Source organism: Juglans regia, chromosome 10 (genome assembly GCF_001411555.2).
Source record: "Juglans regia cultivar Chandler chromosome 10, Walnut 2.0, whole genome shotgun sequence".
NCBI lineage: Eukaryota > Viridiplantae > Streptophyta > Magnoliopsida > Fagales > Juglandaceae > Juglans > Juglans regia.
Window position 1 is genome coordinate 29,370,597 of NC_049910.1, and position 18,431 is coordinate 29,389,027.

At 36.3% G+C, this 18,431-nt stretch overlaps 2 protein-coding genes across 3 annotated transcripts; both read left to right on the plus strand.

Moving 5' to 3' along the window:
* Positions 1-1,411: 1,411 nt before the first annotated feature.
* On the plus strand, positions 1,412-8,181 carry LOC108989762. The gene is made up of 7 exons (XM_018963485.2): positions 1,412-1,688; positions 1,999-2,131; positions 3,786-3,889; positions 4,316-4,487; positions 4,637-4,777; positions 4,904-5,093; positions 5,211-8,181. The coding sequence occupies exons 1-7, from the start codon at positions 1,651-1,653 to the stop codon at positions 7,991-7,993; spliced, it is 3,561 nt and encodes a 1,186-aa protein (XP_018819030.2). The 5' UTR covers positions 1,412-1,650; the 3' UTR covers positions 7,994-8,181.
* Positions 8,182-9,439: 1,258 nt separating this feature from the next.
* On the plus strand, positions 9,440-13,531 carry LOC108989770 (probable caffeoyl-CoA O-methyltransferase At4g26220). Of its 2 annotated transcripts, none has more exons than XM_018963506.2 (6): positions 9,440-9,604; positions 10,759-10,842; positions 10,924-11,003; positions 12,279-12,423; positions 12,500-12,631; positions 12,855-13,531. In XM_018963506.2, exons 2-6 carry the CDS (start codon positions 10,780-10,782, stop codon positions 13,143-13,145), a joined length of 711 nt encoding a protein of 236 aa, XP_018819051.2. In that variant the 5' UTR covers positions 9,440-9,604; positions 10,759-10,779; the 3' UTR covers positions 13,146-13,531. The 2 variants fall into 2 exon arrangements, with proteins under 2 accessions (XP_018819051.2, XP_018819050.2); XM_018963505.2 differs by having other exon boundaries at positions 10,763-10,842.
* The last annotated feature ends 4,900 nt before the right edge of the window (positions 13,532-18,431 follow it).

Sequence of the window (18,431 nt, forward strand, 5' to 3'; positions counted from 1 at the left end):
TATTTTTTTTAATAGTCAAGAAATTGACTATTAGTGAATTTGTGTATTTTTTTTAAATATTTAAAGATGTTTAAAAAATATTTAAAAAAAAAAAGAAAAAAATTGCAATTGTTCTAGTGGTAATTTTGAGAGAACAAAATGATAAGTCACTCTTTCCGAAATTATATGGACACCGTGGTTCGTAGCCATGTGCTCTAATTCTTTGAGCTACAGGCCTTACCCGGTCTCCACTGAATCTGTTTCGATGAGTACCCTAAAATAAGAACATTTCCTCTGCCCAGCCATTTTGGACCCTCCTACAACTTCTACCCAGTTTTATAAATTTGAAACATTAAAGTTGTAAGTTATAGAGATAATAAAAATAAATAAATAAATAAATAACGTGTGAGGTGACATGATCTTAAAGTTAATTTTAGCAAAAAGTGTACTCCGTAATTTATGTTTTAAATTAAGTTGTTACTGATAATTTTAATAACTTGAAGATTATAATTCCAAAAAAATTTGATAAATTAGAGATAACGTGTACGTAATAATGGTCATCGTTTCCGAGTGCATCTTTTCTCTTTTGCTCATTGATAGGAAAGAAGAAAATGTTGAAAAAAATGAAAAAAAACAACAAAAAAAAACAAACATTTTGATGGGGTCGGAAGAATCAAACAAGAAGAAAGTGGGTAACAAGTTATTTTCAATTCCAGATAAATCAAAAAGAATTTGTAATTATTGATGTGAAGAAAAAGCCACAATATAAATTAATGGTTTCTCTTTCACCAATCTAGCAAGGAAAATGAAAACCAACATGCAAAGAAACCCTCATGCGCCCGACGCGTTTAAGAATGAAACATTCTCACAAAATGTGATTGCACAGTTCTATACGTTACACAACTCCTCTGATCTATTCTCTTAAAAAATAATGTCACTATGCCGCTCTATTTTGATCGTTCATGCATTTAATTTTTTATTTTATTTTACTTACAGAATAAAGAAGTGAATATTAATATATTGATATTTTTTTTTATATTTTTTAAAAATATTTAAAAATATGAATAAGAAAAATTAAAAAAATAAAATTTTACCTAAGGGCACGCCTATCGATCACTGCTAAGCAGCACCCTAACAGTACTTTAATTTAGATGTTTTTAAAATTTTCTAAAAAAATTGGTTTATACAGTCATATATTATATCAATTTTTGGTATTTTTTTAAAATATAAATATATATAAGATTTATGTGAAAAAAATTTATAAATTTTTATTTTTATTTTTATCAAATAGCATTTGTCGATAAGACGAGAAAATAATTTGAGAGGGATATTATGGTCTAAGTGGAAAAAAGTCAAGTCCACGATTGGTGGTGCATTGTACCTTCCTTACCAAAACATTAGAGATTGCCGGGTAGCTAACAAGTATAAAACGTAATTTCGTTGGCACTGTAATAATCGGGTACCGCAAAGTCCCATTCGATTCCGTTTTCCACTTTCGTCGCCTCGACGAATCCTCTTCTTCTCTCTCTCTGATTTGAATCTCGCTATCAAACTTCAATTACGAATAATCTAAACCGCGTATCGGTTCCTTTCGTGTCCCATACCTAATTTTGCGACGTTTGCTCTGCAACTTGAAGGATCTGGATTTTTTGGTCTCTACTTTGTGTAGCTATGTCTATGCTACATAGGAGTTTCAAGCCCGCCAAATGGTAATTTCTCCTATGCTTTCATTCTCTGTTTTTTTTTTTTTGGATATTAATTTTCAGTCTCTGTTTGGGTTCTGAGAAATCTTTGGAAATGAAACAAATTTTGGGGTTAATGAATCGGGTTCCGGTTGACTTGGCTGTCGTCAGATCCGAAGCTTTCTCTGAAACCAAACAGATTCTCTGTTGCGTACTTCTTTCTTTTGAATCATTGCAATGTTTGTCCCTTCCACTCCCTCCCGGCGGCGAATTCTACTATTTGATTGACGGAATAAATTTGAATTTGTTGGATTTGGATCGCTGGTTTCTGTTGCAGCAAAACTGCGTTGAAGCTTGCGGTGTCGCGCATAAAGCTGTTGAAGAATAAGAGGGATGTACAGCTAAAGCAGCTGAAGAGGGAAGTAGCTCAGTTGCTCGAGTCTGGGCAAGACCGGACTGCCAGAATTCGGGTTTGTTATGACAGTTTGATTATAGTATGCTTATTATAGTTTGATAATCATTTGAACGTTTTCGAGTCATCTGTGGAGGTATTAGTTTTGGTTTGTTGACTATTCGTACGGATATTATTGTTTCAGTAACATTGGTATTGTCTATGATAAGATAGTTGAGCCATTTTAGCGTCATATCTAAAGGTATCAATGATTATAATAATTTGTGGCGGAGTATGCTTGGTAATGTTTTATGCTAGACTTACATTTGAAGTGGTTGAAGAAAGAAGAAAAATTAAGCAGCCTTAAAGGTCTAAAAGAAGCTTTCATGGTAGGATTAGAAATTTGAAACAAGAATGGGCTTGAGTCTTTTCATTATTGCCTGAAATATATTTTATCCTGGAATCACCACTGAGAGTCCAACCTCTGTGGTGGTGATGATAGCAATGAAGAACTGATGATGGAAGTGCTCTGGTGGGTTAGAGGTGGAGGAGGAGAGGTCGACTGGGAAGTGAGAGTCAACAAAAACTAAACAAAATAACTGACTACTCTAGTTGCACTATATTTATACTAATTAAAAGTTATGGAGTAAATTAAATTGTTTTTGTGAATACAATTTTTATAAATCCTATAATGGCATCTGCCACTCATTCATTTCACATGTCACATACTTTTAATGTGTCGCCTTGTCTCTTCATTTTCCTCATCAGTAATTTTCTCCTATTTGATGGACAAAAGGGCTATATTGCTACCAATTAAAATTTTCAAGGACGAAATTGGAATTTTTTAAGTTTCAGGGATGAAAATCGAATCTAGATTTTCAAGGACCAAAAGTGTCTTTCAGCCATAACATATTTCATATGCACAATTTCAATTAAGACAAGGATATCTTAATCTAAAGCTGCTTTTTGGAAAGAAATATGTGATGGACATGAAGTGAACAATTTCCTGGTTTTGGCAGCTCCAGTGGTCTTAAATCTACCAAGACCAAGATCTTTCCACTTTTCTATAGTGGTATATTTGAGGCCATCATTTTGGCTTTTATTGGGTTTTAGTAGCAAATTAACAAAGATTAACCACATATGACGTCTTACATTATGTGATATCCCAAATGATAAGTGAGGGTAGGTGGTGTATGAGATTCCACATTATTTGGGAATGAGAAGTTCTTGTACTTTATAATGTTCCAATGGGACTTCAATTGTATCATTGACTAGTCATTTTGGAGTAAAAGCCAAGTGACTTGGGCCTTCCATTTGGGCGTTACAAATGGTATTAGAGTCTATCCCAATCAGAAATGTGGGACTTGAGCCACGCCACCTACGATGGATTGACGCGACGAGGACATCGGAATTTAAGGGGGGAGATTGTGATACTCCATATGATAAGTGAGGGTAGGTGGTGTATGAGATCCCACATTGCTTGGGAAGGAGAAGTTCTTGCACTTTATAATGTTCCAATGGGGCTTCAGTTGTATCATTGACTAGTCCTTTTGGGGTATAGGTCATACAGCTTAGGCCTTCTATTGGGACGTTACACATTAATGGTAAATTGTATCTTGGTTTTTGTGGTTCTCCTTTTGTTAAGGTTTTCATTTAAAGGACCTGTATGCCTTTTGTCCCATTCTTCTTCTTGTTCTCTTTTCATGGTGATTTAACTTTGTGCTGCATCTCAGGTTGAACATGTTGTCAGGGAGGAGAAGACAACAGCAGCATATGAACTTATTGAGATATACTGCGAACTTATCGTGGCACGTCTACCAATCATTGAGTCACAAAAGTATGTAAATGTGTGGCAAAACATAATTATTATCTCAAATAATCTTACATTTTGTTGGAGTTTTCATATTGGAGATGTATGCTCTTGTTTAAAGTCCTGTCTAATCATGTGGCTTTAAAGTATTTATGTGCCAATACAATTTAAGTTCTGTCCTGCTGTGTGAGACATGAATTACAGTCTTTAGGTGCTCCCATGTTAGATTCAGTCTAGCATTTTGGACTTAGGTTGACATTTGACTTATAAAGCCATTAGTAGTAAATGTCAACATTATGATCTTATCCATGAAGGGTAGGGTGTATGGAATTTTCTCTTGCCTGTGCTTAGGAAGATAATTCTGTCAAAATAATGTAGTCTTTATTGGTCATACTTTCTTTTTCTTGGGTTTTGAGAGCTCGCATTGTAGTGACTAATTTCGTATATTTCCAGAAACTGTCCCATTGATCTGAAGGAAGCAATTTCAAGTGTAATATTTGCAGCTCCAAGATGTGCAGATGTTCCCGAGCTAATGGATATTCGCAAACAGTTTACTGCTAAATATGGAAAAGATTTTGTCTCTGCTGCCATTGAATTACGTCCAGATTGTGGTGTAGGCCGCATGGTAAGTTTTCAGACAGTGTGTGTGAATATTATTGGATGATTGAAATTACTGATACAGCCGTATAATCTGTCAAAGATCAATGGCAGTTGGTGTTACTGTTTTTTTCTTTCTTTGATGTTACTGCTTATTTAAAATGTTGTCTTATTCAGTTGGTTGAGAAATTATCGGCCAAGGCACCTGATATCCAGACCAAGATCAAAATCTTGAGTACCATTGCTGAGGAACATAATGTCAAATGGGATCCTAACTCCTTAGAGGAGCAAGATACCAGACCCCCTGAGGATATTCTGGTAAGATTTGATCATTTCAATTAGTCCATACGTTACTTGCTGTGGCATCATCATGGAGCATAGCTAATATAAAGGTTAGGAAGTGTGTGCTTTGTCTATTAATACAATTTTGAAATTTTTAATCAGAATGGACCAAACACTTTTGAGAAGGCCAGTAAAATATATGTGGAGCCTCATGTCCAAGTTCCACCTAGTCATGATGACAAGGGACCTCCTAATGTTCGATCATCACCTCACTTACGAAATCCTGATTCAGATATTGGGGCCAAAGGAGGTGCAACATTTGGCACATTTCAAGCAGATATGGGATCTTCAGGTATGTGAGTGTTCATTTAAAGATGGTAAATGCTTATTCCTTTAAGGTGTCACATAGAGCCAATTTTATATATCTATTATCTCTCAAAGTGGATTTATGGTGCTCTCTGTCATTTAGGAAATGAAACTGAAGAGACAGAGTCTAGGCATTCATATTCTGGCAGTGGCAATGCTCTTTCAATGGGTAGGCAGAATTGGAATATGGAATTTAAGGATGCTACTGCTGCTGCACAGGCAGCTGCTGAATCTGCAGAGCGTGCAAGTATGGCTGCCAGAGCAGCTGCAGAGCTTTCTAGCCGTGCGAAGGTCATTAAGCAATATTCTATGAAATCACATAAGTCTTCTACTGATGTGCTAAGTGGTGAAGGGTCTCAAAAACATTCTTCTTCAGAATCTCGAGGTGAACACCTTGCCAAACGTCCAGTTAGTAATGCCTTTCCTGGAAGAAATTCTTCAATCCATGATGAAATTGATCATGCTGAACGAGATATCGTGGCAGGAGCAACTGAAAGTTTTTACAGGGATGGGCATAAGGACAGTGCTACATCTACCTGGTCAGCTTCCTTGAAGTCAACTACAGCTTCCATTGATAAGAATCCATTGGCTAATAGTTCCCAACAGACAGATAGATATCCTCAAAAGACTTTGTCTGAGCTGAAGAACAGAGAATCTTTAGGTCGAGTAAGCTTGAAGAAACAATCCAGCAACAATGAGATAGAAATTTTAGGTGAACTGAATGATGGTACAGAATCTGAGAACAGCAACAATGAGATAGAATTTGTTGGTGAGTTAAATGATGGTACAGAATTTGAGAATGTTAATTATATTGGAGATTTAGGGACCAGAAGGCAATCCAGCAGAGCTTCCTCTGATTCTTATTCTCGCACTTTTATTAATGACCACAATGATATTTTGAATTTGAACCACCCGAAGTTAGGGAGTGGTGCTGGTCAGAGACCTTTTGTTATTGATGAAGGAAACACCCACAATGAGATAGAATTTGTTGGTGAGTTGAATGATGGTACAGAATCTGAGAATGTTAATTATATTGGAGATTTAGGGACCAGAAGGCAATCCAGCAGAGCTTCCTCTGATTCTTATTCTCGCACTTTTATTAATGACCGCAATGATATTTTGAATTTGAACCACCCGAAGTTAGGGAGTGGTGCTGGTCAGAGACCTTTTGTTATTGATGAAGGAAACACCCATAGTGACAATGAGAAGACAACTTCTTATGACAAGGGTTCTGTAGTTTTTGATGAATATGGTTCAGATGATGGTGATGACTATAAATTCGATGTAGAAAATGAGTTCAAGGGACAAGAATCGAGTTTGTATTTTTCATCTCCAGGTAGAAAATCAGCTGTAAATCTCTTAGAAAATACAGATGCTTGGAGACACGGGAAAAACATGGACGAACCATTTGAAAAGTCCATTTCTCAGTCACATTCTTTCGGTGGGCGGCATTCTTCACATGTATTTCCTGAAAGTTCTTCGGTTCCTACAGAACCACATGACTCATTGGATGCAACATTTGACAATTCAGATGACCAAAGTTCGGATGATAATGAGAATCTAGAGAAATCAAAGTTCGTTGCGAATACGGAGCCTGGTATATATCCAAGCAAACAGGATGTTTACGAAAGAAATTCTGAGTTGAACAAGAGTGCAAGTCATGGGTTAATAGGATCCTCATCTGCAGAGAAGGAACATGTGGCATATAAGAGAAAGCCATCATTGCCACCCTCTTCAGTTGATTCGGATCCCATGGAAGTACGCCTTGAAACAAACCAAGGGAAAGAGTTTCATGCTTTATCTGATAGAAAGTTTGGTAATAGTGACCTGCCATCTTCAAAATATGAGATATCTGGATCAGATTCGAGCATTGAGGACAAGGAGCACATGCCACAGTTACCAGATACTTGGAAAGATAATGAACTTCTGAAAGAGTCTAGTTTAGAAAGTGGTAATGAGTTGAAGTTTGGAAAGTTAACAGGAGGCCTTCGGAATAAGGGTCTCAGGCGTCCACCATATTCTAGGGATCCATCAGGCCATGCCTCATTATTCAAACAAGCATCGGGCGATTCTTCTTCCAAGATTGAGCAATTTTCTCCTTCAGTAATGGTCAGGACTACAATTAATCCTGATGCTCACAATCAAGAGCCACACAATCAGAAAGTGACTTCAAAACAAAGTAAAGGACCGAGCTCAAAAGATTTGGTCTCCTCTTCTGATTCTGATAATGACGATTCGGAGCAACTCTCACCACAGAATATTAGTATCAATCAAGAGCCATACAATCGGAAAGTAGGAACTGAAGTCAATGAGAATTCAAGCTCTAATATCCGAATTCCATTTTTTGATGCAGATACCAGTGATTCCGAGGAAGATCTTCCTAAAAAGACTTCCACCAGCAATATTCGCCCAATTACTGGGTTTTCGCGAAGGACAAAAGCTGCTTCTTCAAGTACAAGGAGTTCTTATTTGAAGCCTACGGATGGTTCTGAGGCGTCATTGACTCCTGACTATGGAGCGAGAAGGAAATCCTCTTCAAGAAGCTCCTATGCTACTGAAGTTCCAGCAAAGCCCTTGTCTCAGACCAAGAGCTCGGATCATTTGGGAAGTTATGAGCGGCGTGTGACAGCAGAGCAGTCAACTTCTAAGCCAATGCCAGCATCCAAAAGGTCCTTGAATGAGGAAAGTTTGAAGTCATCCACAAGGAAATACTCCGCCAGTTCTCTTCCAAAGATACGAGCATCAGGTAGCTCTGAAATTTCAGAATCTGCAAGTCCGAGTACGGAGACTCCACCTACAGAAAAGGCTAGTCATGTTCACCCGAAGCTTCCTGACTATGATGCCCTAGCTGCACAATTCCAGTCTCTCCGACGGAGTCGCGAATGAATTTAGTTACTTGCACATAAAATATAGGCTATTTTTACGTGATTATTATTATTATTATAGAATTGGTGGTGTTGTAATTACCTTCTTTATCTGAGACTTAAATGAACTTGGTTATAGGATGTGTAAGATGAATGTTTCCTATCCAAAACGAGCCGATTGTTAAATTATTATGATCATTTTTTGAATAATTCCCTTCTTTCCTAAGCAAAGGGCACATGATCTGTTTGAACATTGGTGTAATGTAATAGAGTAATGTTATGTACAGTCGTAAAGTGTGCAAACGTCATGTAGTCATTTTAAAAAAGAGTAGGATTTACTATTAAAAAACTAATTTATTTTTATATAGGTCTTGTATTTATTCACTTTTTTTAAAATGATTATACAGCGCTTGCATACTCACGATTATAAGTCATTTCTCTAAAATAAGAAGTCTTTACTGATCCTTCTTCAGCGTTTAGAGAACCCAACAATCTCTTGAATGTCGTCAATCTATGATTCTATATGCCTAGACTGATATTCGGAGATTGCTATCTTCACAAGACGAACGGGTGATCTGTCCACTTCATCTGCTACTTATATATAGTTAAAAGGCAAAAAGAAATAGAGAAAAATAAATAAAGAATTATAGTGGTTGGCATCAGTCCGGCATTATTATACCTTCTGCAAACGAAATTTGATCATTGTTGACTGGATTTCAGAGTATTAAAATGGATTTCTAGAGTCTAGAACGTGCTTATTCATGAATAAATAGAACTTTATTCTCAAGAAGGAAAAAAAAAAAAAAAAAGGAAATTTCTACGTTTTCATAGAAAAAATTTCACTTATCATTTTTATACTACATATTATATATTATTTTTTTTTCTTACTAAATATGTGATATATATATAGAAGTATAACCGATCCGGTTTAATCCGATTTTAGATAAATTTTGGGAGCGAATTGATATACATCAATTTTGTATTTTCAAGAACCGATACGATCCCGATTACCCTCCAAAATCGGTACTTTTAGTTTTACCGGTTTCGATTCGGTTTTAGTATTAATTTTACTAATATATTTATCAAAAGAAATATGTTGAGAATTCATTAGACCATAAAATATAATTAATATATATAGTTTATATTTAAAACATATAATCAAACAAATGTTCATGTTTAATATTTAAATTATAATATAAAATTATTTCATATATAATTACATATAATATTAAAAATTAATTAAAATATATATATACGAACCAGTCCGGTCCGGTTCAATCTGATTCGGCGCAAGAAAATCTAAAACTGGGTCCGGATCAATTTTGACTGGTTTTTGAAAGGGAGGAAACAAGTCCCAAACCGAACCGGTCCAGAATAGGACCGAACCAACCGGTCTAGACCGGCTCGGGCTGGTTCAAAAATAAAAAATCCAGTAGAACGATGAGTAGAAGGGTTCTTTGGCGGTATATAGTATATCATCGATGTATCACACTGGCAGACAAACGACTCCGACGTTGATCTTCTCCGAAGGTGTAGACTCCCAGGAAAAACTGCTTGCTTGGTGTTGGTGGTGGAACCCATATTTAATTTCGGGGTCCTAATTCTAACATTTCCTCACACCACAATATATTTGGTACTCTCTCTCTCTCTCTCTCTCTCTCTCTCGTTTTAGGACCTTTCCATAGAAAAATCTGCAGTTGGGTTCAAACTTTGTTAACCTCTATGTATAATTGGGGCAGGCATTCGCTTCATCTGGGAACTATAATTTGCCCCACCCACCCCCTTTTATAGTTTTTACTTGCTAGATAGGTGCTATGATTTTCTAGAATGTTTGCATATTAAACGTTTGATATGGCTAATCCAGCCCCTCCCCATGTTAAAGGCTTCCCTTCTAAAATGGCCAGCTATGCTTTTTCTTTGTTATTTGGGCATAAGATTGTTCTGACTGATACACTGTCGTTTTCTTTGATTTTGTTGGAGCCCGTTGGTTTAAGTTGGCTGCTCTGATTGTTTTCCCTAGTGAAAAAGTGATACATTCATGAGAGATCGAAAATCGCAAGGACTTGAGGTTCTGCATTTTTTATAATATTGAAAGAAAAATTCCCAAGACTGACCATATGCAAAACATTAGATTGGAAGAGACTAACTGCATAAGATAGTTGTAGCCTAAATGATAACTTTGAAATTAAGTTAATGGGTACCGAAGATTTGGATATTCGCAAAGATAAGGAATCGTTCCCCTCTTAAGTAGGGCTTGGCAATTTGGGATTTATGGATCGGGTTATATGCTCATATATGGTTCGACCCTAATCTGATCTATTTAATTTCGTTTTACAAGTCGGGTCTTGTCACTGATATAACTTGTTTAATAGACTGGTTATGCTGGATTGACTAAAAAATAGCCCGTCTTAACTTATTTTGATCTGTTTAAATGAGTTAATTCAGTCCAAATTATTGATTTGAGTTAGTTAGTGCATTTATATCAAGATTCTTGACAAAAATAAAAAATAATTAATATTTGTAAACTAGCTTTTCATCTCACTTTGGATTATATAATATTAAAATCAGATACAATTTGACTCAACAAACAAACACATACCAATACAAGGGTTTTCAAGTTTTAACGTTAAATTGGTAAACACATAAGTTTATAAGTATTATTGAACTTTCTATTGGAGAAAAGAAAGAGGACAAAGGAAAAGAGCTGAGATTTATAAGTATTATTTTATGTTGTTTGAATATATAGGATAATGGAAGGAAAATAAAGGTTTTTTTTTTCTTTTTAAGTCAGTTACCTTTATTGAAGCAATGGAGCAAAATACTAAAAAATTACTTACCAAGGGTTTATTGCAGAGTGAAGATTTGTGCCAGGTACTCTATTATTCTCCTATAATCTTCTTGGTCTGCTTTTGCTGTTTAGATTTTCAATCTCATTCCTCAATGATATCACAGTATATCTTGGAGACGAGTGTTTACCCACGTGAACCAGAACCTCTCAAGGAGCTAAGGCATGTCACTGCTGGCCACCCTCGGTAATCGTTCTCCTTTCTATTTAACTTGGTGCTACTTCTTTCGCCAACTATAGTTGCTGGAACCCCTCAGAGTAATCTAATAGCTGTTTACACACCCCTGGGAGAAAGCAATTCTAATGTTCCCTTCATAAAGAAAACTGCAAAACATGATGAGACAATTAGGAGTTCATAATCCTGATATGATTTAGTTATAACTGGTTGCCTTGTAAATTATTGAACCACTTAGAACATCATTAACCATGAAACTCTGTGGAAATGAAATCAAACAAATTAGAAATTTGGTTTTGTTCGCCTTTTTTTATTCGAACTGCAACTTAAACTACTATATTCAACAAAAGTATTGCTACATCCATAAAAGAATTACATAAAAATAATATTACAAATTGACGTGGTTTTGTCTGATCTGTTAGATCTACTTTATAATAAAAATAACTTTACAATTTGACAAATCATATTAAGCCACGTCAGTTTGTGGGATTATTTTTGTGTAATCACTTTGTAGCTAGAGTATTTCTCATTCAACAATGTGCAACACAAACTTCCAATTTCTTTCAACTTGCACCCCGTGTCCACCTCCATAGTTAATCTAATGAAAACATAAAATTTTTGTGTGGTTGATGACTAGCCAAGCCATAATGTGGTGGCCACCCACTAGGGCCACTAGGGTTGGCCCATTCTTTAGATATAAATATAATTTATTATTCTCTAATTTATTTTTTTAATATTAAACTAAAGGTAGTTAGATGACTTTAACATTGTAGTAAGGGTAGTTCAGACAATTCACCTGATGACTGCAGGGTTCCATTGGATTTAACTTGTCTGATGGACCGAGGGATACAAAATGAAAAAATGTGATAGGTTGGGGTCCAAACTATTGATTTTTAGTAGTTTGGACTTTGGAGTGAAATTTGAGAAATGGGTAATAGACTTGATAGTTTGAGAGTGCAAACTAAAAATGGAGAAATGATTTGTACAAGCCTCAAATAGACAAGTTTCATACAAGCTTTTGTAAAAAAGTGGACCACACCTAAAAAGTGTAAAAAAAAACTATTCTTTATTTAGTGAGACTCAATTTTTTACATATGGTTTGTATGTGACTTGTCTATTTGAGGTTTGTACCTGACATTACTCATAAAAATGACCTCACCGGTGCAGTAGTAGTTGTTTATAGCAACAATTGATCGCTAGGCTTTTAAAATGGGTCAGTGTAAGACTTAAAAGTATTTTACTTCATCTCTCATCGTTCATAAAGACAATTGGCATGTCATTTTCTAGTGCTAGGATGGCTACTGCACCAGATGCAGGTCAGTTGATGGCCATGCTATTAAAGCTGGTGAATGCAAAAAAGACTATTGAAGTTGGCGTTTTCACAGGATACTCTCTTCTCCTGACTGCTCTTACCATTCCAGAGGATGGCAAGGTTTGAATTGATAATCTTCAGTGGGTATATTATGCTCAATCTATCAAGTTACGTACAATTTGCAGTACTATTGCAGATCATGGCTATAGATGTAAGTCGGGAGACATTTGAAATTGGATTGCCTATAATTAAGAAAGCTGGTGTTGCAGAAAAAATTGATTTCATCGAGTCTGAGGCTTTACCAGTTCTTGATCAACTCTTGCAAAATGTGAGAATGAGCTTCTTTCTTTCTTCTTCTTCTTCTTCCATGACATGGAAACAAATCCATCCATGGGGATGAGTTTCTTTTTCATCTTAATTTTTCCGTCATGCTTGACACAGTAGGATCTCATTTTCTCAAGATCCTCTCATTTAACATTTTATTCTGCTCGTCTTGATTTTACTTTCCGCAATAAGGTCTTCACTCTTATCTTTTATTTATGGCATTGCAGTCTGAGAACGAAGGGAGTTTCGACTTTGCTTTTGTTGATGCAGACAAGGTTAATTATTGGAACTACCATGAGAGGCTGATGAAACTGATAAAGGTGGGTGGGTTGGTTGTCTATGATAACACACTCTGGGCTGGAACAGTTGTAATGCCTGATGGGTTGGTTCCGGAGTTCATGAAACCAGGCAAACAGTTGACAATCGAGCTTAACAAATTACTTGCAGCTGATCCTCGTGTCCAGTTGTCACATGCTTCCATAGGTGACGGGATCACGATATGCAGGCGTCTCTACTGAACATCTTCTTGAAACCTCTCTGCATTTTTACTTGTATCATAAACTATTATGAAGAACTGTTTGTGGTTGAGAAATCAGAAGAAGCAGAGGCTGCTGCTATAAATCCCTGATGAGCATAGGGTTCATTCTCAGGATTTCACCACTTTTAATCTTTAGGATTACATGTTCTCGTACGAATTCAAAGTCAAGGAAGCTATATTTATTTTTCAGGACCTGAAATTATCTGAACCAATCCTTGCAACTGTCTTTTTTCTTTTTCTTTTCTTTTTGTGTTTAGGGACTATGTATTCTGATTCACAAAGCATGTAATGCAATCCTGCCACTGTGTTGAACAGTTTAAACGTATTTTGTATCAATAATAATAGAATTATGCAGGTAGAATTGAACAGTTGTGTTGATAAGAATTGCTTAGAGAACTGTCATTGGCTTAGCTGAACTCTAATATTTGCCTCATTTTATACTGGAGGTTTGGATAATAAGTTAAGATGAGATGAGATTGAATAAATTGTTAGAATAATATTAAAAAATAATATTCTAACAATATGTTAGAATATTTTTTTTTAATATTTTTTTTTATTTAGGATTTGAAAAAGTTGAATTGTTTATTATATTTTGTGTAAGAGTTTGAGAAAATTATAATGATTAAATGAGATGAGTTGAATTGTAAGGTTCTCTCAATCCAAATAACTCCTAAAACTCCTGCATTGAATTAGCCGAAGGTGTATATATATATATATATATATATTTTACTTTGAGCTACAATAAGTTATTCTCATAGGTCATAATTAGCGATACACTGTAAAAGGACCAAATCAGTATTTTATTTGAATAAAGTATCGTCCAACTACCTTCTCTCTCATTTTCCTCATATTTCTCTTCTTTGTTTCAGACCTGACCCTGGTTTTTCTCTCCCCCTTCTCTCTGTTTTCTTTCTTCCCTCGAACAATTGTCTCTTCGTTCTGAAAAAATATTGAGATAGAAAGGGTGTATATTATTAACATATATAGGAAATTACAATATGTTATCTAAGGAAACTATACACAAGTAAATGAATTAAGAATGAGCTAAAATCAAGGATAAAAATAAAACAACCTAGACTTTCCTATAATGGACTAACAGTTGACTATATACATATGTACTATGATTTAGCAATCTGACTTGATACTTGCTGATTTAACACATGTATTCCTTATATTCCCCCTTAAACTTGGCTGTGGTTGAAAGCATAGTCCTAGTTTGTTTCGCAACTGCTTAAATTGTGGCTTAAGAAGAGGCTTGGTGAAGATGTCAGCCAACTGGTTAGTTGAGGAAACAAATTTCGTTTCCAATGACTCGAGAGCTACCCTTTTCCCCAACATAATGATAATCAAGCTCTATATGCTTGGATAGAGCATGTAGAACAGGATTAATGGTCATATCTAATGAACTCAAACTATCACAATGCAGTGAAGGAACCTTGGTCAATGGAACACTAAGATCTTTGAGAAGTAGGGACAACCATGTTAACTCTGCTGCAGTAGAGGCCCTAGCCCTATACTAAGTTTCTGCACTTGATCTTGACACTGTAGGTTGTTTCTTTGCACTACAAGATATACAATTACCTCCAAGAAAGGTGCAAAAACCTGTTGTAGACCTTCGTGTAGTTGAGTAGCCAACCCAATCTGCATCTGAAAAACCATATAGATCAAATGAACTATTGGACAGAATTTGAATACCAAGAGTAGCAGTGCCTTATAGGCATCTTAAGATCCTCTTAACCAGCTGAAAATGGGTTGTTGTTGGAGCTTGCATAAACTGGCAAACACAGTTCACTCTGTAGGAAATATTTGGTCTTGTAAAGGTGAGATATTGTAGACCTCCCACGAGACTTCTATAGGTTTTGACATTAGTAAATAATTACTGGAACCAGATTTCTGTTGTGCTTGCTCTCATGCATACTAGCTCGAGTGAGGAGATCCACAATGTACCTGTGCCGTGAGAGAAAGAGATTAGAACCATATTTATGAACCTCAATGCCCAGAAAATGATGAAGAAACCCAAGGTCTTTAATTGAGAATTGAGTACTAAGCTGTGTAATTAGTCACTGAATTCTTTGTGGATTATCACCTGTCACCACCATATCATCTACATAAAGTAGTAGAATTAGTACCCCATATTCTGAGTGTGAAACAAAGAGACTAGGATCTGCTGCACTCGAGTAAAATCCAAGTTGAAGGAGATAATCACTAAGCCTATCAAACCAGGCTCTAGTGGCCTGTTTGAGACCATACAAAGCTCGTTGTAATTTGCATACATGCAGTGGATTATCTTTATTGATATACCTTGGAGGTTGATGCATAAAAACAGGTTTCTTAAGATAGGCATGTAGAAAGGCATTCTTAACATCTAGTTGATGAAGTGGCCAATTTTTAACAGTAGCAATTGTAAGAACAACTCGAATGCTAGCAGGCCTTACAACATGGGAGAAAGATTATAAAAAATCCACACCATCCACTTGACTGAACCCTTTTGCAACCAGTTGAGCTTTGAGCCTTTCCAGTGTGTTATATGCTCTAAGTTTAGCCTTGTACACCCACTTGCATCCAATTACATTCATCTCAGGTGTTCGTGGAATTAATTCCCAAGTGTTGTTCGCAACAAGAGCTTTCAATTCTTCTTCCATTACAGCAGACCATCCCAGGTGATTTCTTGCAGCTTTGATGGGTTCAGCTAGTATTTTCACCAGATTATGCAAATTTGCATATCTTGGATTTGGCTTATGAATACCACTTCTGGCCCTGGTTTGCATCTGATGTTGCAATGGTAGAACCTGCAACACTGGTTCAGCAACAGACTGTGATGGGGAACCTGCTTAAGGAACATTGTGAGATGAAGTTGGAGAAGGAGAACTACTTGATACTTGCTGAGTTGAGGATGGAGGTTCAACATCATTTTGAGGGAAATTTGCATTAGGAGGTGCAAAGGCAGAAGGTGGTGGCTAATTGTCATTGTGTCATTCCTCAAAACTTGAAAAATCTCCTTCAACGGCAGAAGAGGCATACAACTGAGTAGGTTGTGAGTATGGCAAGACAGACTCATCGAAGACAACATGCCTTGAAATATAAATCCTACCAATAGGTTGATAAAGGCGCTTGTAGCATTTATGCTTGCTGTTGTACCCAATGAAAACACAAGGTAGTGACTTTGGTTCTAGTTTATTGGATCAATAGTCTCCAAGATATGGACAACATCTAGAACCAAGTATTCTAAGAACTATATAATCTGGATGCTTGTCATAGAGTCTAAGAAAATGAGAGTCCATGTTAAGCAGAGAAGAAGGTAGCTTGTTTAGAAGAAAAACAAGTAGAAAAGCAATCTAACCAGAATCTGTTTGGGAGTTTAGCATGAAACATCAATATTAAGCCTAAATTTGTAATGCTTCGATGTTTCCTCTCAGCTTTTCCATTTTGTTTTAGTGTTTTAGGGCAGGTAGATTGATGGATGATGCCATGGTTTTGAAAATAAGTGATAAGGTATTTGTTGTTAAACTCACCACCTTCATCACTTTGAAAAAATTGTATTTTGGCATTAAACTAACAAGTAACCAGTTTGTGGAATTGAATAAAAGCTTGAAACAGTTTAAATTTATGCTTTAATGGAATTAACCAAGAAAAGTTGGTAGCCTCATCAATGAAAATAACATAAAATCTGAATTTCTCTCTAGAAGGAGTGAGAGCTGGTCCCCATAGATCACAATTTATCTTTGAGAAATGAACATTGATATTATTTGTTCTAGGAAGAAAAGGCAATTTTGATGCTTTCCCCATTTGACAACTTGTATAAATTCCTATGGAATTTTGTTTTGAATCAACTGAAATAAACTTATTACTGCAAAGATAATCAATAACTGTAAAGTTTGGATGTCCCAGCCTCAAGTGCCAGCTCTCCTAGCTCTCCTTATTTGTTGTTCGAAATCTAGAGGAGAAGTAGGTTTGTTTTCCTGGAAGAGTTGATGCTGCAACATTAAAAAAATATAGGCCCTTCTATTTCCTCCCTGTTGCCACTGTCCTCTTTGTCCTATGGACCTTTATCACAAAACCATTGCCATCAAACTCAAACTTTAATGGATAATCTGATGTTAACCTACTAACTGATAGCAAATTTTTCTTGATGTCAGGTACCACAAGAACATTATTTAACTGAAGTTTAGATGGGGTAGAACCAATCATGGCCAGACCAGTATGAGTAATAGGCAAGATTTTTCCATTTCCAACCATTATACAATCATGACCAGTATATGGAATCACAGAATGGAGGGTACCTTGATTTGTTGTCATGTGATCAGTGGCACCATTGTCTGGATGACAAGAGGCTTCTGCTGGTTCTTCCAACTTCATTGCTGCCAAACTTTGAGGAAGATTATCATTTGTAAAGGAATGATTAAATCTATCAAAACACTTCAAGGCTATGCGGTTTCTTTTATGACAGATTTTACAAACAAGTTCTTCTCTTGGTGCAGGTTTGTTATTGTTGGAGCCTCGAGAGTTGTTGTGGGAAGCTTGGCCCTGATTGAAGCCTCGAGAGGGATTGTTGGAGGCTTGGCCCTGATTTGATGCTTTGGATCCATTTGAATTTCCTTGAGCAAAACCTCGTCCCTTGGAAGTGAAAGAACCAGTTTGTTTCCTATTTTTGTAAGACTTCTGTCCATAGAACACCATTGATGCAAGAGGAGCATCAAGTTTGTACCTGTCAGCATAACATTCAAGTAAGGTTACTACCTCAGAGTATGAATGGACAAGAGGCCTCATTGTGGCTGTGAAGACCTCAAAATCCTTGCCAAGACCATTGAGGAGCAACAAGACTTTTTATGGTCAGAAACTGGTTTGCCAATAGCTGCAAGCTCATCACAAATAGTCTTGAATTTTTTGTGATAATCACTTAAGGAATCAAATCCTTTGGTGATAGAGGTGAGTCTTTGCTTAAGAGCAAGACTTCGATCTGAGGATACTCTTGCAAAGGCATGAACAAGAGCATTCCAGACTTCTAAGGCAGTGTTTAATCCAACTACAATGCCTAAGACCTCTTCAGAAAGTGTTGCTGTGAGCCAACCTTTGACCAGCCTATCAGACCTGCACCATTTCTAATAGAGTGGATGTGGCTGTGAAGTGGATGACTCATCAAGGATGATTTGTGGTGGAGCTTGAATTTCACCATTGATGAATCCTTGGAGATCATAACTCTCAAGTATGTTTAGCATTTGGGTTTTCCATAGTAGAAAATTGTTGGAGTTAAGTTTGAGAGAGACAT

What these genes read in the sequence shown, in the direction of transcription:
- LOC108989762 (XM_018963485.2), top strand. Translation starts at nt 1,651, where the DNA reads ATGTCTATGCTACATAGGAGTTTCAAGCCCGCCAAATG. An exon ending in CCAATCATTGAGTCACAAAA is followed by an intron (nt 3,890 to 4,315) that starts GTATGTAAATGT and finishes GTATATTTCCAG; the next exon opens with AAACTGTCCCATTGATCTGA. An exon ending in AGCAGATATGGGATCTTCAG is followed by an intron (nt 5,094 to 5,210) that starts GTATGTGAGTGT and finishes TCTGTCATTTAG; the next exon opens with GAAATGAAACTGAAGAGACA.
- LOC108989770 (XM_018963506.2), top strand. Translation starts at nt 10,780, where the DNA reads ATGGAGCAAAATACTAAAAAATTACTTACCAAGGGTTTATTGCAGAGT. An exon ending in GTCACTGCTGGCCACCCTCG is followed by an intron (nt 11,004 to 12,278) that starts GTAATCGTTCTC and finishes GTCATTTTCTAG; the next exon opens with TGCTAGGATGGCTACTGCAC. An exon ending in CCATTCCAGAGGATGGCAAG is followed by an intron (nt 12,424 to 12,499) that starts GTTTGAATTGAT and finishes GTACTATTGCAG; the next exon opens with ATCATGGCTATAGATGTAAG.